A 23,444-nucleotide genomic window follows, 5' to 3' on the forward strand; every position below is an offset into this window, starting at 1 on the left:
GAACCTTTATCAGCGCGAGTTGTGCCGCAGGAAACGCTAAAGGCTATGCTCAAGTTAGTGAACTGATTGTGAGCCGGTTCATGTTTCGCGACAGCCCCAATCACGATCTCATTTCTTTTTGATCGATAAGCTTAAAATCAGCAGAACGTCAGTCAACCTGAATGCTTTTCAATTGAAGAAGCATCGAATTACCCAAACCGCGTTGATTGCAGGCCATCTCTCATCAGCTACTACGTTTCACCATTTTTCAGCTCAGGGTTGACCCTAATGATAGAGCGACGGTGAAAGAGCGAGCAAACCTGCGCCATACAGAAGAGTTCTGTCAATTTGATCTACCGGCTTCCAGTTCCAACGTCACCGAGCCTCGGAAACGCGTGTAGCTTATTTGCCATCCAAATTACATCTGCATAATAGGTGCGCTGGCTGGGCGTCCTATCGATCCGAACCGTCCCTTCGTTGGTAAGTTCTGCTCGTATCACAATTCACAAACGTCCAAAGGCGCACTCGATATTAAATCTTCCGTTGTTCTTCCCAACTCTCGGGACCGAGTGAGAATGAGAGAATTCTCGAAAGCGAGAGGGACTTTTCGAGGGTCGCAAGTGGGGTGAAAAGGGAGTGAGAGGTGAGGGAAGGGATTTAATTTGTACAAACCGTCGGTGGGTTCCAATAAGTTTGCGTGCGTGCTAGTTTCGGCTATAGCGAAGATCCTTTGCGTTTCTTAATGATTCGTGGCTCTCATCCTCGCCTCCTTAGACGATGTCTAGTGGTGGCCGACGGCGCCGAGTGGCGAACCGGAAATGAATGAGAACCAAACTGACCCAATTTCGATATAAGTTCGGAACGGGCCTCCCTCGACGCATCTGGAAGCACGCAACGCCCGACTTACGTTCTCGATTGAGGCTCAACTCCTTCCTTTATCCGGAATAATATTTATTCCCACGAAGCTCGTAGATTTGGTGGTTTCAACCACGAAAAAGGGGTTGTAGGGGGCCGTCGTGGGTAGGTAATACGTTAACAAGCCCTATTTATCAATACGGAGGTGTGGCAGTCTGTCTGTGCACGCAACTCGTCGACACGCATTCCCTGCTCGTGAATTAGCGTTGATATATTTGCGGTATCGTGTAGCACGTGCATTTCTCGATACGGAAGATACGTAATGGTCGTTCACTCCGTTTTATTATAGATTCTTCCGAATAAGCTGACTCACGATCGTTGGATGAGGAAAATTTAACCAAGATTTTTTTATTCCCAAACACGTAATACTTACAAGTTTTAGAATACCTGCACCGATACGATGTACTACTTGTTGTCATGGATTCACGCACCTTGATTAGTAAATCTCTTTTCACACATTTTTTTTACCAAGCGTCTTCATCCAGTCTCTTCGAAAGTATCCTATTCACCGAAGAGCCAAGAGCTTTCGTGTATTTCGAGTAGGGTACAGTTTTCAGTGTAAAGCACAGAATACTACTTCCATCGATTGCAGAATAGAGTAAGATGTACTGGTTTCGCTCACTCAATGTGTTACCAATCAGCAAACCAGAACCCTAATTTCTGACCTGTGAAGCGTGCCAAAACTACAGCTGAAACGTACTCGAATTCGGATAGTAGTGATGAATTGCATGATTGAAGAGATAAAAAGTTTAATTAAGAAATACAGCATTTCATCAAGTTAGCAACAAATGGCACAGTGACTACAAATGGCGCATTAAGCCTAATGCAAAGGTGAATGAACACGGACTGAAATCTCTAAATCTACAGTGGCACCGAAGAAGCGATAATGCAGGACGAGGCACCTGCCCCACTGATTCACGGGGCACAATCCAATAATCCAGGGTCGAACAACGTTATAATTAGATCGTTTCACCCGCGCCTGACATTGATCACGCCCAGCCGTACCTCAGCGGCGGGCTGACTGCAGGCTATCAATATCTATCAATTCTGTGTGGCCAGGAGGAAATGTCATTTGCATGACTCACGAACGGTCCGCGCTGACCAACAAATCGACGCGCCCGGAGCAGACGCCTGCAGGAGAGCTAGTTAATATCTCGACGTCGACGAGACCCCAAACGTATATATCGTCATCTCGTCATCCCTTATCTAGAGGCGCAAACGTGTGTCCGCTTCCATCGATTCGCCGCGTAGATGGGACTTTTTATCAACACGCCGTTAAATTTTCTGGCGAAATATAAAGTCTGCTTGTTATTCACTCAGATGAAGAATCTGGTCAGATATGCGAAACGGTAACTAATAAAGAAAAAATGACCGCTCCTCTTGTCAGGTCAGAAAGTTTCCTTTATTGGCTTGATGCAGCCCCGATGTAAATTGTCTTTTTCAACTTGGAGATTGACGAGGCCTCGCGTCGTTTGAAGGTCCAGTTGTAGGTGAGGGGGTTATTTATCGCGAATTGCTGATGTGGGTATACCCTTTGGCCAAGATTCACCCGCCTACACTAGCGTGACAACGAAGTTGTCGATCTATATTGTCCGACGATGCAAGCCCGTTTAAAAAAACACACGCTCATGAAAATTGCGCTTTAGACTCGTCACGTTTCAAAGTTCAACTTTTACTTCTACAGCGGACGAAGTTTGATGACGAAAAGCGGTATGGCGATTGTCACGCGCTAGGTTAGAGAGAGGGTGCACCAGTTGTTCGAGCAATTTTATCCGCAGGTGGTGACGTATACGCTTTCCAAAATACACTGGAAATTCAGCCACTGTGAATCAGTTAGCCAGAACAAGAGAATTGTGTATGAAAATTTTGTTACGAAATCAGAAACTGAAGTTGGTCCGTTGAATTCGCAATCGGTGAAAATTATTGCTTTTCGGGGGGCGAAGCAGCGTTGGACAGGATTCTACGACATAATCATTCATCACGTCGTGATTGTTGTATTCATTGGTGATTAGGCATGACTCGTTCCCGAAACAACCAGGGACTAACGACCCGTGTCGTACCGAATGAACCGGCCGTGTGTGGACGAGGCTCGTCTCGCTTTACCCGTCTCTCCCTGCTTGTTTGATGTTCTATTACACGTGTCTCCATCCAGTTGCCGGTTTGAACAGGGCTATGCTATGACGATACATCGTGTGAGTGCTGCCGTATCCGTAAGTAAATGTTATTTCAAAAATCGACGCCGAATATCGTTTTCATTTCACTTTTCACCGATACTGCCGCACATTCTACTGAAATGACTTATCATGTAGTCATTTCTCAAAATCAGTAGTCATCTTTGACATGACGCATTCAGTTACCATGGACCATAATAGTCGATATACTCTGCACATTCTTCCCTACCAATTGACAGCGTTATATAATCTCAGTCTTGCGATACCATGACATTCCATTCATTGTGTGTAAGACGGTGAATTTCATGGAGAAATAAGCAAGGTTTGAAATTCTCGCTGATCGGTATGCATGATCTGACGTCTTCACAGCTCTGAGCATGGTTAGATATTTTTGTTGTCTTCCTTCTTTTTTCTCAAGTACTTACAAACTTTATTTTCACGGGTCTCAGGGTGAGCATACACGTATATATATTGCTACCTGCTTTCCACGGGGAATGTCTTCAGACTTACGAGTTCCAAGTATTAGCGTAGAAGTTTCAAGTGTCTCTAGAAAGACGGGACGCAGTGGCGTTCTCTTTTTTCGATGTCCATTTGAGTTGTGGGGAAAATTGTGTTCTTTGCATAAGGTGACAAATGGAAAGTGAACTATAAAACATACCTTCTCCCCCTTTTTGGCAACTACGCTCTATTTGTCACTGTCCACCCTCCAACTAGATTTCAGAATCATTCCTCACCGGCTGTCACCACTCGAGTGCCTCTGCTACTGTAAGACTGCAGTTATGTTGTAATGAGAATAGGTTCGTATCTTTTGTCCAATGCTTTTTGCCATTGCGTTGAGATCACGATTCCTAGAAAGTGAGATAGCATTCCCTCTCGTCTTCAGGTAGGAAACCACAAAACGCTACAATAACGGATACGAGGAATACTTGTAAAGCTTTCTTTTTCGGGGCACGCGTCCTTATTTATTTTATCTCTTTACATTTGAATTCAAAACACGCTTATCCACGTTACTTTTCTTTTTTCATCATGATCAAGTAGAATCAAAAAATGAGAATACGGCTTCTGAGGGTGAAAATAAGTGCATTTTCATGAGCATTAAGCACTTGACGCAAGACTCTGCAAGTTACGAGGCACAGAAAAATGTCGAGTGCCCATCGAATGGCAAGGGAAACACCCGTCAACCCTTTGTTACGTGTATAATTCAGCTTTTGAGATCTACCAACTGATTAGCCAGAAGAGAAGTGTTACAGGCATTTGCAAAGTATAGTCGTGTGCTTTCTGACTTCTCAAGTGCGAATGCCACTAAGCATTATTCGACGCACCCTCCTTTCTGATTGTGAGTAGGGCCTGTAGTGTCGGTAGTGGTATATGACTTCCTGAAGTAATGGGAAGTGATCGGAGAGACTATGACAAGAAACGGAAATTCTGAAAATGAAAAAGGAAACCACGTACAGTTAACGTAGTGGTTGAGCCTGAGTACCCAGTTACATGTCTTGATAAAATCTCCATAATGGCCACGTTCAGAGGAAAATTACTAACGTGCCTTCTATTTTCCGAGAAATCAAGGAGCCAAGTGTGAGGCTGCTGGGAGGACACAAGTGCGCAAAAGAGCAAAGAGGTAGCCATTCCGTAATTATGCCGAGTCCAGCTTGATGCGAGCCAAATGCTCGTGAAAACGCTCGGAGCAGCATGGGGACGGCTGGAGAGGGTAGAGTGTCCAAGAAACGTGCAATATGCTGCGGGGCCGGTATGAGAAATGTGCAGAAGGATCCACGCTCCTAACGAGCGGACCGTTTGGTGAAAGAACGCAATTTGACATCATGACTTTATATTCTCACAGCGTAGGCCCGAGAATCATATGTTTGGGGTTTTGTAAGGATGTTATGCTTCTATGATATATACTTGAATTGATATCGCACTGGTGTTTAACAAAATAGTCCCTCCGAACTGATTGTCCAGAATATTCCACAAGTGATTGGTCAGTAAGTTTCTGATCTTGTTCAAATCCAGTAGTTCGAGATTTGTCATTTAGGAGAGTTACTTTGGTGACGTTGACGTAACATCTAGGTATCATAGATGATGTGTTGTATAAATTGGTATCCGTACACAGCCACTGATGTAAAGGGGTATTTGGAAAGCTTCGTGAAGCATGAAACGTATACAGTCATCATCCAATACGCAGCCAGTTCTCTTGGTAAGATTAAACCAGCCGGGTGACCGTTTGATGCATGTTAATCTTTGGTATGGGTAGAGAAAGATGACCTTGAACGCACCCTCTAGAGCCAATCCAATGTGGCAAGGTGGCTTATCGATCCTTGTTCACAGGAGAATAGATGCACGAGGTGGTGGATCCAGAAGTCGAGACAGCAAGAGACTTGAATTTCTGCACACAGAGTTTGGGTAACCAGGTAAAGTGTCATTCGCCGGAGCGGTCTGCCAACTGCGATCGACGCCAGGCGTCCCTGGCGTCCAGTTATGAGTTTCGGGGCTGCTGGCGTACCTTATAGCGAGAGCGGTACCGGTTAATTGCTCGTTTATGTTAAGCGTAGTAAAACAACGAGCTTTGCACACTTGATGGAGAGAGAGAAGGAGAGACACACACCGAGTTATCTTGGGTTTTGCTCGAGGCTAGAACCAAATCTAGCCCCCAGGGGAGAGCAGCCGGCGTTTAATAAGCTAGCAGAAATGAAATCCGAACTCAATTAGGTTTTTTCTCGGGGTTGTGAGACCCTTCGAGCCCCACAGAAGCCTGTCGTATACTTTAACCACTGTAAGTTTCGAAGGGACAAATTGCCATGGGGTTACATCGATGGTAATTATTGACCTGAACCTGAATATGTAGATCAAGTGATCTTTGATAATTTTGGGAATAATTGAGCACTTCGGTTGAGAACTTACGTTACATATTCCAGTCGATGTTCCTGGCGTCCGAGTCGGTCATGCCACCATGCAGCTCTTGATCGCAGGACCAGTGAGCATATAGGTGTTCAAGTTCAGGAAACAGAAATTATATTGTGTCGAGACATTGAGCTGGCATTATTCGCAGCGAGTACCTACTTATCACCCGACGTAAGCCGGGGAAGTCTTCATGAAAGAGGTGAACCCTCGGGTCGGCGTAAGCCAAGTAACAAGCCAGTAACTCATTCGCCAATAAATTCTCAAAGAACATCGATCACAATGTTCTATTTTGCTCATTGGTGTTTTTGCCGGCGGCGTTCGATTCAATTCGAGGATGCGGTGAGTCGATATATCTCTCTGGGTGTCATGCGCCGCCAGTAATGGATGGTGGCCGTGCCCTAGGAGAGAGCGTGCCAAGAACTGCCCCCACCATTTCTCCTTCCACCCCTCAGCACCCCGATCCTATAGCCTGCAGCTACCACGTTACCGACTCGAAAATCTTGATCCTCCCCGCTTCTCCCGTCCGCTGAATCGAGCCTGCCAATGGCACGGTCACTTTTTGCAACATTAGACTGCACGTGCACATTGGGAACGATAATGTTGTATTCTCGTTGTACAAATGAACACACACGTTGAACGATGCATCTGAAGCGGAGCATTTTTCACCTCGTAGACTGTGACGTAGTATTTTGACTAAGTATAAGGGTGCATCAGGGTTTCTTGGTTTTGATAATGATCGAATGTCGAACTGAGAAGAAAAGTACTCGAGCTACACCTTACCGATCTTTTTCTTTTGTCATACGTTATAGCATATGGAGAGATATTAGACATATCTCGAAAAATCAATTTTTTGAAAGTCACGGTAATAACGTGAAATTCTTTTGTTATACCAATTGGATATTATTTACTATCAACACGTCGTGATAAGTGCAGGATTTTCACCTTTAGGGGCTGCAATCGTAATTTTTAGGGTTAAACTTGAGGAATAATTTTTACAGCTTGACAAGCTGAATTAGCCCGTGAAAAAAATACGCCTTCATTTTTGTTTACGCACCATTGCATATCACAGAATAAAAAAAATCGGTGAGGTACGTCTCGGGGCGGTACTTCCCTTCAGAGTTGACTTACGAGTATATTACTATTCCTAATGAAACATGTGATGTATAGAAGAGAGTTTTCTGAACAACACTTTAAAGCACATGTTTCTTATCGTACCTACACTTACGATTACACGAGGTATTTGTCACAATTGATTTTCAAATTTTCATATAATTCATGTGCACGAAAAACGATACACTGAGAGTTCTTGGATCTCGTTTGGGAATACAATGTCATTTTTTAGAACGAAAATGATGTCGTGAGAAATTGAAAATGTATGTGTCACGATTCTAACGATTCAAAGAGTTTAAAAATGATATTTCGATAAACTCACTTGATACGCTAATCAGTGATCATCAAACTTGTAGAAAATCTCTTAGAATTGATACTAAAATATTTGCGGAAAACACGGAAAATCACGAACGGAGAAAGGTGTATCAGTAATGATATATTAGCCCCAATAAACACACACCAGTATAAATTTCGTATATGAAACGTCGAAGTCGTTTAATAATGGTATAAGTATAAAATTCAACCGTATCACATATACTGTAATATTTCGGATGGATATTATTCGTATGATTACTCTGTTTATTATGCGTATTTCATTATACAGAAGTTTAAAATACGTATTATTATAGCAAAAGCAACGTATAGTATATTTGTTCATTATTCGTACGAAAATCGTTTAAAACTTATATGTTTAACGATGTTGGTACTCCATCTTTCAACGTTTTATCAGAATCGTTTCATTTGAATTTACAAATTACGAGCTATTAACGTTCACGAAATTCGTTTATGATTTTGGTAATCACAACATATAATATTCATTCATGACACAACTGCCAGCAACTTTAATTAGACGTTTATCATACTTCCTATTCACCATTGCACAGCAGTATATTGATTGTTTTATGAACGTATATCTTCGACTATTATAATGTACGTTTTATTGGTATTTCTGATCTACGCGTGATAGACGTTTATGAAATTCATTTTCAATCTTGGTGTCTACAACATCTATATATATATATATTAGGGTGTGTCGAAAATGAACTTTTTTTTTTTCTTCGCTCCTACCACTCAAAACTTTAGGTTTTGACATTAAAGAGGTCCTCGTTCAAGGAGGGCGCTGTAGCTTGAAGTTTAGAAGTCGCTCAACGAGGATTTAGGTTTCCCATCTAATTAACACGTAAAAAATATTGTTTTTCGTTCAAAATGATGTCAGGCAACCATAAAATTGGCGATGTCTGTATTTCTTGGCTTATTTGAAAGCATGACTCATCCCCTAAACGATGATAGGTCGTTTTTCGACTTACCTTGTTCCAATTTTTTTTTACGCCACTTTTCGACCACAATAGTCACTTTTTCAAGTTTACAAAGTCTCCAAGGTATCAATGAGTCCAAAATGAATTGCTACAAGTATTGATTCTTGATTCGAATATAAATAACCAATTCTAAAAATTGGTAAATTCCGTATCTTCAATTTTATTCAAAAAACCATGTTTATTTTGAGAAATTTTGTATGTTTCACTAATTTTTGGAATTGGTTATTTATATTCGAATCAAGAATCAATACTTGTAGCAATTCATTTTGAACTCATTGATACATTGGAGACTTTGTAAACTTGAAAAAGTGACTATTGTGGTCGAAAAGTGGCGTAAAAAAAATTGGTACAAGGTAAGTCGAAAAACGACCTATCATCGTTTAGGGGATGAGTCATGCTTTCAAATAAGCCAAGAAGCACAGAAATCGCCAATTTTTTGGATGCCTGACATCATTTTGAACGAAAAACAATATTTTTTACGTGTTAATTAGATGGGAAACCTAAATCCTCGTTGAGCGACTTCTAAACTTCAAGCTACAGCGCCCTCCTTGAACGAGGACCTCTTTAATGTCAAAACCTAAAGTTTTGAGTGGTAGGAGCGAAGAAAAAAAAAAGTTCATTTTCGACACACCCTAATATATATATATATATATATATATATATATATATATATTGTACATTCATCATACAACTACCAGCAACCCCAATTAAGCGCTTAATTATTGCGGTTTTCCACTATTGCACAGAAATATATTCATCGTTTGATGAACGTATTTTTTCAACGATTATTGTTCACGTTTTACTGCTACTTGTGATCTACGTTCAATAACCGTTTATGAAATTTATTCAATATCGGACTATTTTCAAGATACATTGAATTGTATAATATGTATATTTGATCAAATGGGTTCATACTTGTTTTACTTCAACACGATTGAGGAAAATTCAACGTTGAGTACAATATTCAGATTATGAACGCACTTTTAGTATTCATGTATGCGGAACCGCCTGATGCCAAGCGGTGGCCAAATCAGTTGATTATCTTATAATTAGTTTCCGAAAAATGGACTTTAATTACCCGTTATTTTGATGCCAATATTATGTGGTAACTAAAGCTGAACACTGATCTTGTATTCATTTACCGGTGCATGGAACATAGATATAACCAATAAAAGGAAGAGAATAAAGAAGTGTCCGAAACGTGAATAATTTCGTACCAAGAATAATAATTTATTGTACATTTTTATAATTATTTCACAATATTGGTTATCATATTATAATATATTAAATCTCATTATTTGGCACGAATTACGTCAAGACTTCAATATCTTGTATGAGTACTTGCTAAAACAAGCGTTCATCATATCCTGTCGCATTTTTAACGTCGTTTGTACGTTTATTTTTCGCGCTATTTTATCGGAGTTCTGTGCGTTATACATTGTGTCACTACTGATATATTATTCTCCTGCTCTGGTGCGTCAGCGTCGGTAACGCTGCAAGCTAGAGTAAGAGCGCAATAATTATATGTAGAGACAGAACTTATCCCATGGACCGCGCATTCATACAGTAAGTGTAAGTATAGCGAGTGGTAAGACAAGGACAGCTCGGAATAACACGGGCATATATGGCAAAGTTGATTCCCTTTTGGGCACGATCTCTCTGTCGCTCTTGCGTCTCCTCTATCTTTGTCTTTGTCTGGGAGCCTATATTCATCCCCACCCTTGCAACTGGCCTCAGGCGCTGGTTATGGCGTTATTCGTCAACCGAATGCGGAGGTGCTCGGATCGATCGGTGATCGTGTAGCAAAAAAGGTGAGAAGCTATTGTTAATCTGCGGCCTAGACGGAAGAAGCAAATTCGTCATTAAATAACGCTGGTAAGTACAACTACATATTTTTCCAAATATGGTGGTATTTTGTCTTAATACATCGAGCATTCTTGGTTGAAAAAATAATGTGTTTTGCAACTCAAATTCTGTCTCTTCTGTATTTTTTTCTTTCCTTTCTTTTCTTTCTTCAAAAGAAACTATGTGTAATGTTCTGCGTCTTTTTCTCTAAACCAAACGATGTACCATAAAAATATGGAATAGTTTATTGTTTATTATATAACGTTCATGAATATTTTTGAACTGTTTTTAAACGTTATTTATATGTGTTAAGTTTACTATGATACGTATATTATAGGTTAATTATATTAGTTCTTGTCGAATTTGAGGAAAACTTCATGTTAATAATCATCCCATGTGATCATGCGGTTATTAGTAACTTTTGCTCTGTATTGTTTGAAATCGGTTTCGTGTTTATTATTTTTTTAGATACCGTTTCAACATATCTATAACATACATATGAACTCGTAGCATCTTCCAAAGTAACAAAGTATAGTAATACAGCCACGTAAATATTTCTGTGCCATCGAAATCACAGAAATATTATTTTGACAATATTTTTTATTTTCTTTTCCCTTCAATTGAAAATAACAATTATTATCCATCAGAAGAAGACGGTCATGTTAGACAATAGAGACAATAGAGAAGATCCGTAGCAATAAAGCTTTTTCACCAGTTAGTGCAACAACTTATATAGAGGTTTATTAAAAATTATGTATTTTGATCCAAAATTCTGTTTTGTGTATATTTTCTTGGATTTGGGCTGAATAAATATTAAAAAGGGATTTGCACCTGAATAATTTTGTAAACACTGGTAAAAATAGTGGTCATCTACCCATCAAACGTATATAATACGCAGGAAATTCGTAACAAGTAATTTTATTCCATTGGATTTGACTTTGATCTTTACCGATAAACGTATAGTATACTCATGATTTACGTTCAGTAGTAGGCGTCATGATATACTATTCGAAAAGTATTAGAATATAAGCAGGACATCGGCCCAGAATTGGTTCAACGTTAAACTACGATCTTGTTTAATTTGTAGTAACAATAAATAGCGATACATAGAACTATAAGTACTATAGAATAATAATATTAGTAACAGTACTATCTAGTCCTGAAATATATCACGATTCCTACTACTGAACGTAAATCATGAGTATACTATGCGTTTATCGGTAAATGTCAGAGTCAAATCCAATAGAATGAAACTACTCATTACCTGCGTATTATATACGTTCGATGGGTAGCTGACCACGTTTTTTATTCGTGTTTACAAAATTGTTCGGCTACAAATGCCTTTTTAATATTTATTTAGCCCAAATCCAAGAAAATATACACGAAACAGCATTTTTGATCAAATTACTTAATTTTCAATAAAATTTTATATAAATTGTTGCGCTAACTCGTGTAAAAGCTTTATTGCTATGAATCTTCTGTATTGACTCACGTACTACGTTCATTAGGTTCATTTAACTTTTAGTTTTCAGAGTGGTGTGCGGATATTTACGACAAATAAGGCAAGCACGTTAAAGCGTACATCATTTCTTGTCTGGTGTGTATTATTATTTAGTTTTATAACATGCCTCATGATTTAAAAGTTCTGAGTAAACGACATTTGCGTCGCAAAACAGCTATAAATACTCGTAAAGTATTACTGAGTATTGCAGGCAATAATTGTGCACTCGAGCACCTTACGAAATCACAATTAAAAGATGCTAGTCATGAACATGTGTCTTGTATCGGAGAATATGTGCACTCTATAGATAGCGATTATGATGTTGATCATATCCATCAAAGTAATGAACAGAATGAAGAAAACTCTAATTCGAACCGCGATAATAAAGATTTCAAAGACATCGAAAGTGACATAGATAGCATCAAAGCTACGTTGTACAGTTCTGAAGATAATTCAAGTTCCGTCAGCGATGAAGTGCATTTAGATGATGAAACGAACTTTGTTGAAAATTTGCGCGACTGGGCATCTTCAAATAACATCACACATAACGCGATCGATCAATTGCTAGCATTATTGAAACCAGCACATCCTATCTTACCCTTAAGTGCTAGGACTCTACTTCACACGTCACGACGTATTGAAACGTTAAATTTAGACAACGGAGAAATGTGTTATTTCGGTTTGGAGAAATGCTTGAGACAAAAACTCGAGTCAGGTCTCAAAAAAGGACTGTCACCTGAACATACGTTGCGAGTTGATTTTAATATTGATGGGATTCCCGTTTATAAAAGTAGCGGAACATCATTTTGGCCAATTTTGGGACGCAGTATTTCAATGATCGATGATAGCCCATTTGTAATTGGTGTTTATTATGGTACGGGTAAACCGATGCCACTATCTTCATATTTACGAGATTTAATTAAAGAAACGTCACGTTTAAGCACCAATGGTTTTGAGTTTAATGGCACCAAATACTTTGTCAGAGTTGGTTTATTCGCGTGTGACGCGCCCGCGAGATCTATGTTGAAAATGTGTTTAGGACATTCGGGTAAGGATGCTTGCGAGAGGTGTAAGATTCGCGCAGTTCATCTCAACCGTAAACTGTGTTATCCATGTGACACCGAATTCCAGAAGCGAAAAGATAGTGATTTTGTTGCACCTAGTGAAAACGATCGTCACGTTAAAGGACGTTCGCCTCTTTTAGATCTTTACGTGGGACTAGTCTCCCAATTTCCTTTAGATCCCATGCATTTAATCTACCTGGGAATTTTGAAGAGGTTGCTCCTTAAATACTGGGTCGAGGGTTCACGTGATTGCAAATTGTCTAAGGATATTTTGTTAGAAATTGAACGTATAATGAAACTATTGGCGCGATATGTTCCGGCAGAGTTTCCTCGAAAGCCCCGTGGATTTTTGGATTTGCATCGATGGAAAGCGACAGAATTTAGATTTTTCTTGTTATATTCCGGCCCTGTTGTAATGCGGGATGTGCTAGATCGAAAAAAGTACAAACATTTTTTATTATTGTCTGCCGCCGTGTATATTCTATCGAATACAGCCTTGTTCTCGCGTTTTCGAAACATCGCGCAAGATATGATCGAAAAATTCGTTACTCAAGGTGCTAAGATATACGGACAAAACTTTGTCGTATATAATGTACATTCGCTGCTGCATGTCATAGACGACGTAGAACGATTTGGCCCATTAGAAGAATACAGTTGCTTTGTGTATGAAAATCATTTGGGCCATTTGAAACGACTTATTCGATCGAAACGCTTGCCGCTGCAGCAGCTGAGTAATCGACTTGAAGAACTAAGTTCTATTCGTAAAACTAATTGTCAGGAAAAATTTATTCCTAAACCCAAATTTATTGGAAATTCTCGTGAATGTCAGGCTCTGGAAACGAAAAAATTCAAAATATCAATAAAAAGGCCGGATAATGTAGTAGCTTGTGGGACAGAAATATTAGTGATCAAATCAATCCTTTTCATTGCCGGAGAATATAGAATTATAGGTACTCCGTTCAAGTACAAGCGAGACCTTTATCAGAAACCTATTAAATCTTCCAAACTAGGGATTTTTTTCGTAAGAAGTTTCAACGTAGCGAAATCTTATCGCGTCGATGATATATTACATAAATTCGTCTGTCTTCCATTTAAAGATGGTTTCGCAGTAACTCCGATACTACACGAAATGAAATAAAATTTTTATTTTTTGTTAAACATCTCAACGAAACGAGCTCTCGACAAAAAACAGATGATGAACCTACGATTCTCGGCAATGTGTACGAGGAAGAGGGATTCGTTCAAGACATGTATAGTATGTCTATGTCTACCTCGCACACATTCCCGAGAATCGTAGGTTCATTATCTCTTTTATATTAAAAGTTTGCTTCAATTGAGATGTTTAGCAAAAAATAACATTATCGTATACCTATTACCATATACCGTATATGCCGAGTCTAATTTACCTAGTAGTCCAATATACCCAACTCTACCATATGTTCATAACATCACTTTTGAGCTGATTTATTATAGTTTTGTACGTCACATTGACGTTCAAGTATTGGTTAGACATGCGTTCCCAAAATCTTCATAATGTTTCATGATCGATTCATCTTTTAACTTATATACTACCTTGCATATTCCTATGTTGATGTCCTAATTAAAAACTTTTAAACTGGCACTTTTTGCTCAGAGTGGAATAAAAGTGCTTGAATTTTGATCAAATATAAATTTATACACCAGACTAGAGAATATGATACATTTAACGATGTTTTTACTCAGTCGTGCTGCAGAACTATGTATGCGGTGATTGAATTCTTGGTTGGCGAAGATAGAGAATGCGCATTGGTACCAGTTCTTTGGCTGGTCGAAAACAACACCCAATGTTACTGGCCACGGACAAAAACTGAAGATCATTTTACAAAACTTGTAAAATCAAAGGCTGCCTATGAAAAAACATGGCCAAAGTTTGCCATTCACAAAGTACTGCATACCGGAGGTGATTATTGGAACGTAGAACTTTTTTTTACAATTGTATACGGATTGAATGTTTCAATCATATTAATTTTCACTTGGATAAGAGTTACGACGATATATTTTGATCATATTGTACATTTGTGATTAATTTTGCTAATCAATGAGCATTCGGTATTGATTGATATTCCTTGATTAACTAACAGATGACTACCACGACACCGAAGCAACGATGGCGCGCCTACTGGAGCTGGGCACGTCCGATGAATCCGGAATAATTCGCAACATCGCTAAAAAATCCACTGTAATACCTCAGCAAGATATTACCAATGACGTGGACGAGAATGAAGCTACGAACAGTGATGATGTCGAACCTGAGCCGCAAAAGAAAAAACGTAAACACAAAACCGACAAGAAGAAGGCTAAAAATCGACACGTTAGTAACAAAAAAAAAAAAACGAAGCGTTCTCGTGAAAGTTCAAGTAGTTTAGGTTACACCTCTTCAGCTGACGAGAATTTGCCACCGTCCGAAGTCGATGAATCGACTTCTAACCGTAATAAGAATACTCGCTACATTAACTCAGCCAAAGGATCTACCAAAAATCAGACACCAAAGAAAAACTTGGCCCACAAGATCGTACAGCACCAGTATAATGATAATTCCCATGAGTCACCGAATCAGTTGTCTGGATATGAAACATCAAATAGAAACATTTCTAGTAGGATCATCAGGTCTACCACGCAATATGACTTATCAAGATCCTTTTCACAACTTGAACCTTCAACCCCGACCACATCACGCGAACAGAATACCTTTGAAGAAAAAACTCTGCAGTATTTAGAACACATTAAATCCTACACTGAACAAAACCATCTGCTACTACGTAAAATCTTCTCAAAACAGAAGGAAGTCAGCATCGACGTAACAAAGAAACCAGCCGAATTCCCAAAACTTCCTCTTAACTCCATGGAAGACTTCTCCAACCTCGAAAATATCCTGAAATCCGAAGAGCATCGAACTTATTTAGTGAGTAGACCTTGCAATCATATTCAAAATATGTATGTCATGACATACGGATAGGTACTAATACCGAGCGTATTCTTCAATGAGGGCCAACCCCCTCCCTAGCGCAAACCAACACAGGCACATGAGGCTCGGCCGGGAGGGGATAGAATGCCAGTGGCCATGTTAGTCTCCACTCGACCGAACTTCACGTACGCGTCATGTGCCTGAGTTGGCTTAGCACTAGGGAGGGGGTTGTCTCTCATTGAAGAATACGCTCGGTATGTGTTGACTGCAAAGGAATAATGAAAATTACTACAGGCATACAGAATTGCGGTTCGTAACGTTTTAACCCTCTCGGACCGTATGTTGCTTCTACGCAACACGCACTTTGAGGCTTCATAAAACTGTATCGGTCGCAAGGTCAGGGTTCTAACTGCATAGTTCCATTAAGCAAGGTCAGATGGCCTTATAGATACTCCTAAACCCTGAGGTAAACTGCTTTCACCCATCGAAATATCAATATGGTGAGAGATTTTCATTCAACATGAAATCGGTCTCGGTCTGATCGAGAGGGTTAACGTTAAAAAATGCTGAAAAAATATTAGGAATCGACAATCTCCAACTAGTCAAAATTGTTATCGATGTTGATAACAGTAAGAATATTTTGAATTCAATTCGACATTCATTCATTTTAGTATTTTGTTGCAGACCGGGAAACTGGCTTCTATTGGAGGGACAAGCGGTCGCCAATGTGTGTTGGCTATAATGAGGTCACTACTCACAAACGAATTAGCGATGCAATTCAATTGGGCAGGGAGGGACAAAGTCTCATTTCAAAAGACATTGACAATGGAAACTGTTTACGGTAATGAATAATTCATGAAATTTTCGAGAAACAGTTATTACTTGGATTTATCGTGTGAAAACAATATTATTCACACATTATTATTCAAATTATGCAAACTGTTAACTTTTTTCCCAATATATTCGAGATTCATCACAATTTACATTGAAATTATTCCTTATCAGTTATCAATATCGTGATATTGTACCTTCCTTTTGATGTATTTTTTCTCAGAGGCTGTGAAACAAACCTTTCTTGGCAAGAAGGAAATTGGTGATGCAACCGAAACCAGTGTTTCGTGTGCCGTGAAAGACTGGTTAAAACTAGCTCGATCACGGCATACCTATGTACGAAAGAAGGGCTAAGAAACTGTGGTAAACGTCAACTAATTTTAAAAACAGTCATATAAAAGTACAAATCATACAGGCATATAAATATTTCTGATATAAGTGTAATATTCTTAGCGTTTTCTGTTAGTTGTAACTACCGTGAAGACGAAAGTATAGTGTAGGTTGAGCTGTGTCTATGAGCTACAAGATGTACCTTTTTTTTTGATAAATGAGTATTTATAGATATAAGATATTTGTGTAACGTTCTAACAAAGATATAATAAAATCGATTCACATATATAAACTAAATTCGTACGCTTTCTAACTCAACCCAGACTTGTTTCTAGCTAACGTGAAATGATCTTCCTCTATAGCAGTGTACTATATACGCTTTCAATTACACATCCAAGATACGTTATGTATTCAAGTCTAGAGGTCCAATTAAAAACGTTTTTTAACACTGTATAATATTCGTTTAGACATAAATAATGAAAGATTAAAGCGTCATTAACAGAAAACATTTTGTCACGTTAGTTAAACGGACATTGTCAACACATTTTAATAGAAAAAATTTCCTTCATAATTTGAGTTTTAAAACGTACTTGCGAAACGTCTCTTAGTAGTCATCAATATCCAAATATTAGACGATTACCATAAATATTAAAATAACGGATTTTCGATACGTTTTATCAACAAATTGAGATACGATTTATAAATGTTTGGTTTCAAACGTATAAAATTTGCATATGAACAACTATCGTAAGACGTCCACCAAAAACGTTTAATAAACCGAAATCACGGCGGACATTCTTCGCAATAAAATACGTAGGTGCTGCACGTTTATTCTACAGAATAAAACGTTCTTTTTTGACGAATTTCATACGCTTTATATACTGGCATTGTTTATTGGGGCTTGTACTAAAAATGACAAGCTGGAGTCTCGCAGTCGTATTATCTTGAACAATAATAAAAATTAGTCATTAAATTGATTAGAAGGAAAAATATCCTTGCGTGGTACATGAAAATCATTAATAAATAACGACTATAATTGTACACGTAATTTGATTATTGTGTAGACCGATTTGTCGAGTGGAGTAAATGCGAGTGAGAAAGGTGATTGGTTTGATGTTACGGTAGACCACCAAGAATATTTTGGCGGTACGGATTTCGTCGGCTGCTGCCGCTGCATCGCGGTTTCAGTTAATTAATTCTATACCGACGCGTGGGTGGAGACGGGAGGTAGGATGAACGCGTTTATAAATCCGCCGTTTGGTAGGGGAAAGAGGACTGGGTGCGATCTGAATACAAGACAAACGCCCGTGTAGCGGATTTATACCGTGTTGGCCGCGGCACAGAGCCGCTAATACGGCTTCCCGACAACAGACGCTCCCGCACCAAACCCGCGCGGTGGCGAACCAACAGCAACGCTCATCCCGACTCGAACGTTCGCGGGAATGAAACTTTCGCTTGCAATCTAGTTCCGGATAATCCCGATATTACAACGCCCACCCGCACCGTCTGCCGCGAGAGACTTCCGCCAGCGTTCAGACGTCCTTTTGAAGACGCCGCTGCCTCCCGTGTCCCGATCGACGGCGATACAGACCCTCGTACCCTCATAATCCTAGTCTGGGAAAGGATTTGTATGACCGATCACGAGCGAGTTAGCCGAACCGGAAATTGAAGCCCGTAGTATCGCCTCCGCGGATTTTAGGACTGATCGCAACCCCGGGCGCGAAATGACGGAGGATCGCGAAAAGGCGCAAACCTGACGCCTTGTTTGTCTGAAATTACGTTTTGAGAAACACGCCGAGGACTCCTCTCGCGTAATTGAAACCGAAGCAATCTTATCTCAGTTCGGTGAACGCCACGGCGTCACCTGCAGCCTTGCTCCTCCGTTCTTCCCTCAGCAGGCAGCCTCCGCGATACCGGGGAACAACTATTTCCACGGAGTGAATAGTTAATTTCCTAAAGTTTCAGCCCGGGCGCCTGAATGCGGCATTGATTGGTACTCCAATCAGTTTGAGGGTGAGACCTGCCGGGAGGTGACGGGTGTCGGGTCGCCGCCCCGCCGTCGGCTGGATGCACCATCCCGGCAGCCAACCTTCTAACCAAATCTGGCCTACCTCCGACACCGAGGACAAAATTGAGTCGTTCGGAGGTGATTATCATTCGGTGGAAGCGGGGATGGAGGCGGGCGCGGGTAGGACGAGTCGAACTATTCTTTTTCTGCAACGACGGCCCGCCAAGATTGCTTTTATGAAAGCTATTTTTAATAACGCCAGGGTAATCTCGATTCGACCTCGCCGTGTCGCGAGGAAACCGAGCAAGCCTTGCGATTTGTAGACGCGTGTAATGAAATTCTTAAATGCGAACTGCTGATATTCTTCTCAGGGGTTGGTCGGTTCTGGGAGCTTTTGTAGAGTCGTCACGTGACACGCGTGACACGCATGATAAGCTTTCGGCAATATTTGAATATCTTTTTTCTCCGACGGACTGCGAAGCGTAGTAGCCCATTAGTATGCATCTGACGCTTCTTGCATTTTTAACCTCAACATCGTTTGTCTGTCTACGTTCTACAGATGACAATGTCAAACTTTTATTTGAATAGATATCCGTCTCGAGAAAAACTTAACCTATCGTACTTCAAAAAGTTTTACGCTACAGACGAAGGTCCTATATATCGATGCTGAACCTCGTTAATTAACCGTTGCTTCGTCAATTCAACTCCGAAGTTTTGATTATATGCGCACATAGTCAGATGACTGTCAAGAAATTTCGAGTCCTTAATTATAAACGACTCAGTTCTATATCCTTCAGAATCCTCGCCTACATCTAATTCTGGCGATCTTCAAATACATCACTGAAGCTATAATAATTGCACGCGTATCGTGACGGTGCTAAGTTATGCTGAATAAATTACACCGTGATACCAGGCTGCACCCTAATTAATCTTCGCAGCAGTCGTTCCGAAACTTCCATCCGAAAGCGCCTGCGCTCTTAACCGGTACGAAATTAGTGATTCAGGTTTCCTTGCATTAGTTTGATCACGTGCCAAAATTTCGTATCAAACCATCCTAGTTAAGGGTTATCACACGAATACGTGAACGGCGTGGCGTATCGAAACGTCAGTGGTACTTTCATGGAAGAATCGGTTTTGGTCTCGCGAAGAATGTCGGCTCGGCGATAAACCGCTGTTGGCGGCTGACGCTATCCGGTGCTATCTCTTCTCGGCAGTAGGAACAACTCCGCGGAGGAGGCTCAGGGCATTGCGCCAAACCAGTTTTAAATGCACTCTTAAATTTCCCCTGGCTTCAACCCCCGTAAACCATCTCGGTGACTCGACCGCGCATCATCCTCCAATCGATGCCAGGGAGGGATGCATCTCTATCTGGCCCCCAACCGCGAGCCCGAATACTCAGCTAACTGGTACCGAACACGCTCGAATAGACTTCCGCTATTAGAGCACTGGTTTACTTCTTCCCTTATGCCCGGAGATAATGGACATTATTACCTTAACGAGGCCCCAGACTCTTAGTCGGTAATTGCTTAGAGATATCCAGAAGTCGGTGTCTGGTACCCTGCACCCTGAAGACTAGACGACGTTACTACCGACGGGCTAGTTGCTCGTTCCCGACCTGTTATTGTTATGTTTTGCTGCATTAAGATGTACCCTGGATGCTCAACGAATGCGCGCATACGTGCGATATCCATTCGCACACAACCGTGAACCGGTTGGAGAGTGGACGCTGGACATAGGCGATATTATAGGTCTGCACCATGTCGATGCCTGCACTTCGAACCGTTTTACGATGGGTTTAACTCAAGCGGTGATTCCGTCACTTTGTCGTATAAGGGAAATTCCGTCACCTCGTTGGCGTTCTGCAAGATCAAATCTCAGCGACGAGAATGAGTTCCGGGTCACGGATCATTGAGGCTGAATTATACGACTCCATTATCGACGAATTGTCGTAACCGTCTCGACTCGCCGGATGTAGAACCTTTGCGCGAAGTACATGAGTCACGATCAGGGCCTGAACGATAAGAGAGAATCAGAGTTCAATGGGCTGGACAAAACGAAAGCGTCGTGAAAGGAAACGAAGCCATCTGAAGTAATTATATGAAGAGTTTTATCTGACCCGAAGTAACGCGGCCGGGCAAAACGCGCTGACTTGAGGACGCGTGTGTAGCGCATTCCTATTTATATATTTATGCATTTATGTAAGTATCGTTGCACTGTCGCTCCGGACTGCATCGAACCCGGCATCACCGGCTCTGTTTCCGCCCCGTCAAAGCAGATTGCCTGCGGTTTCTAGTGATTTGCGTAGGGCACACATCGGATGTGGCGGGCCTGGAGTATTCGTGGTGCACTTTACGAGGTAATCAAATAAGTGGAGTTGAATAGATTATACGAGCGTCTGGAAGTGGAGCAGAAGCCACAACGCCGTGTCAGTCAGACTGCTTCACCGAAGACGAATGACGGGAGGTGGTCGCCAAAACGACGAGCATTAACGCCAAATGCCATCTTGTCTGGCAATTTGACCAAACGGAAGGACCGAGTTCTCCTCGGTACCCGCCTGGATCATCAGGCCGCACTTTTAATCAGCGAAATGACGGTGTGGAAGCCATGCAATATCGGGGTCGTCGAAGGCAGTATCGGCGATCGAACCCCAATAGAAGGAGCGAGGGAGAGGAAGGAAGGGAGAAGAGAGCAAGGACTCCCCGGGAGGGCCGCTCTCGGTTGATAGCTGGTGGCTGGCGACTGGCTGTTGCTGTTGCACGACCGCGGCATTACCTCCGCGCCATTAACCCGCGAAACTTTCCGCTTGAATCTTGTTCTCGACTCGACGATCCTTCGCCTCTCTTCATACACGAGCGAGGAGATCCCCATACTTTGCAAGCGGCACCACCGTAGCCCGAGCCAGAATTGAGTACATCGAAGTCCGTTTGGAAGTTATCAGGGTCCATATACGGACACATAGCAGCTTTATAAACGGAACACTGACCGGATGTCCATGACGATCCTTGCCAAGTCCTTTGAGGGTGCCGCTCGGCTCCATCGAACGGCATTTTTTCCGACCCATTCCTCGCCCTTGGTTAGGGTTGGTTAACTGCGGATCGATCGGGTCCGCATCCTCTGCCCTTCTCTCGACTCCCGAGAAGGTCGAAGATCGCGCTGCGGCGATTTACCGCAAAGAAAGGAGGGATCGACGTTTTTGGAGCGGATGAACAGGGGGACGGGCGAACCTTTTGGGATCGAGGAACTCGAGGAAAAGTTTTCGAAAGTTCCCGCGTATCTGCGAGCGCAACTCTGACGCACGCCTATATCTATAAGCAGTGACGGTAATGGTGCTGCAGGCGGCCGACGACGGGCTGTTGGTGAAGTCGGCGTCGCAAATAAACTGCCGTCTCATTTGGCCTGCCGCGCAATCGATAGTGCCTTCGGGTCTCGATGGGGTCCCCCGGGGGCCCTGCGACTCCCTATCGGGAGCTTTTCGTCCCAGGGCTAGGACAGACATTCGGCATGCTTCGAGATACTCCTGCTCCTTCCGTATTTCCCCTTTCTCTCGCCCCTGAGCCAGTCTCTCCGACACTCGCTTATCGAGGTGCCTCTCCACGGTCCTTCTAATCCCTTCTCCCTCCCCCCTGCCCCTGTCCTCTTCTCTATATTCCTCTCATCCCCACCCTCACCCGGGGTCTCTGTTTATATCTTATCCCGAGTAGGCCTAAGGCGGGGAATACCGAAGGAGGGCTGCAACCCGACCAGGGTTAATCAACCATATGGAACCTGATTGCATTAGCGGTATTTTATCGAGTTTTCTTGCTAACAGGGTTACCCACCCTACGGACGAAACTCTAGTCCTTAGACTAGCTATTTTTGCGCACTCTTCAAATCACACGTTTTGCCGTCTTCAATCTTGCCGCTGCCCGATGTGCTCTAGATGATTATTGTTTTACATCGAATGAAAATTGATGTGTAGCCAGAAAAAAGTATTTTTATACTCGAGGCACAGATTCATGAATCAGACATGTTATCCAAAATATCGTTCTAGTTTTTACAAAATCCAACTTCATCTAATAAAACTATACCTTCTTTTATAAGTTACGTGAAAGAATTCAAAATTTTACATTTACAACCCGGACTCAAATTTCGTGTTGACTGCTGTAATTTATGTGTGACAATATTGTATTTCAGTCTGAAATGAATTCTTATTAAGCTTTACAAGATACATTATACATACAGTATAATGTTTTTCCAAATTTAATTCTTTACTTAGGGTTGAAAAAAAAAACAAACAGTACCAATATATAATTATGCGCATAGCAAATGTAAATACTAATATTCTAAATGTATGAAACCGTTGTCAAACATGGAGGATTCCTAATTTAGGTCTAAGATTCAGCTCAATACATCTATTAAACAGCAACCGTAGATCAAACATATCTATAATTCAGCTATAGTTGAGTTTGTATCGATCACGTAATTTTATAAAACAATGGACGATATTCTGATTTTAATAACGTAATTTTCCTAAACAAACCGTAATAATTCAT

At 41.2% G+C, this 23,444-nt stretch overlaps 2 protein-coding genes across 13 annotated transcripts in view; both read left to right on the forward strand.

Moving 5' to 3' along the window:
* LOC124301459 (CUGBP Elav-like family member 4) overlaps nt 1-23,444 on the forward strand; it is a 540,326-nt gene that overhangs the window by 73,527 nt on the left and 443,355 nt on the right. The window lies entirely within an intron of this gene.
* LOC124301457 (uncharacterized) lies at nt 9,644-17,448 on the forward strand. Of its 6 annotated transcripts, none has more exons than XM_046756532.1 (6): nt 9,644-10,264; nt 11,760-11,831; nt 14,522-14,738; nt 14,920-15,740; nt 16,415-16,584; nt 16,798-17,448. In XM_046756532.1, exons 3-6 carry the CDS (start codon nt 14,537-14,539, stop codon nt 16,838-16,840), a joined length of 1,236 nt encoding a protein of 411 aa, XP_046612488.1. In that variant the 5' UTR covers nt 9,644-10,264; nt 11,760-11,831; nt 14,522-14,536; the 3' UTR covers nt 16,841-17,448. The 6 variants fall into 6 exon arrangements, 5 of the variants coding, with proteins under 5 accessions (XP_046612488.1, XP_046612485.1, XP_046612486.1 ...); XM_046756529.1 differs by having other exon boundaries at nt 9,660-10,264; nt 16,428-16,584; nt 16,798-17,201; XM_046756530.1 differs by lacking the exon at nt 11,760-11,831 and having other exon boundaries at nt 9,660-10,264; nt 16,428-16,584; nt 16,798-17,201.

The sequence above is a fragment of the Neodiprion virginianus genome, chromosome 3, assembly GCF_021901495.1.
Source record: "Neodiprion virginianus isolate iyNeoVirg1 chromosome 3, iyNeoVirg1.1, whole genome shotgun sequence".
In the NCBI taxonomy this organism is placed as follows: domain Eukaryota; kingdom Metazoa; phylum Arthropoda; class Insecta; order Hymenoptera; family Diprionidae; genus Neodiprion; species Neodiprion virginianus.

Bases quoted from the DNA above. Each gene is read 5' to 3' on its own strand.
- LOC124301457 (XM_046756529.1), top strand. From the start codon at position 14,537: ATGTATGCGGTGATTGAATTCTTGGTTGGCGAAGATAGAGAATGCGCA. The intron at 14,739-14,919 runs GTGATTATTGGA...ATTAACTAACAG, and splicing joins CAAAGTACTGCATACCGGAG to ATGACTACCACGACACCGAA. The intron at 16,585-16,797 runs GTAATGAATAAT...ATTTTTTCTCAG, and splicing joins GACAATGGAAACTGTTTACG to AGGCTGTGAAACAAACCTTT.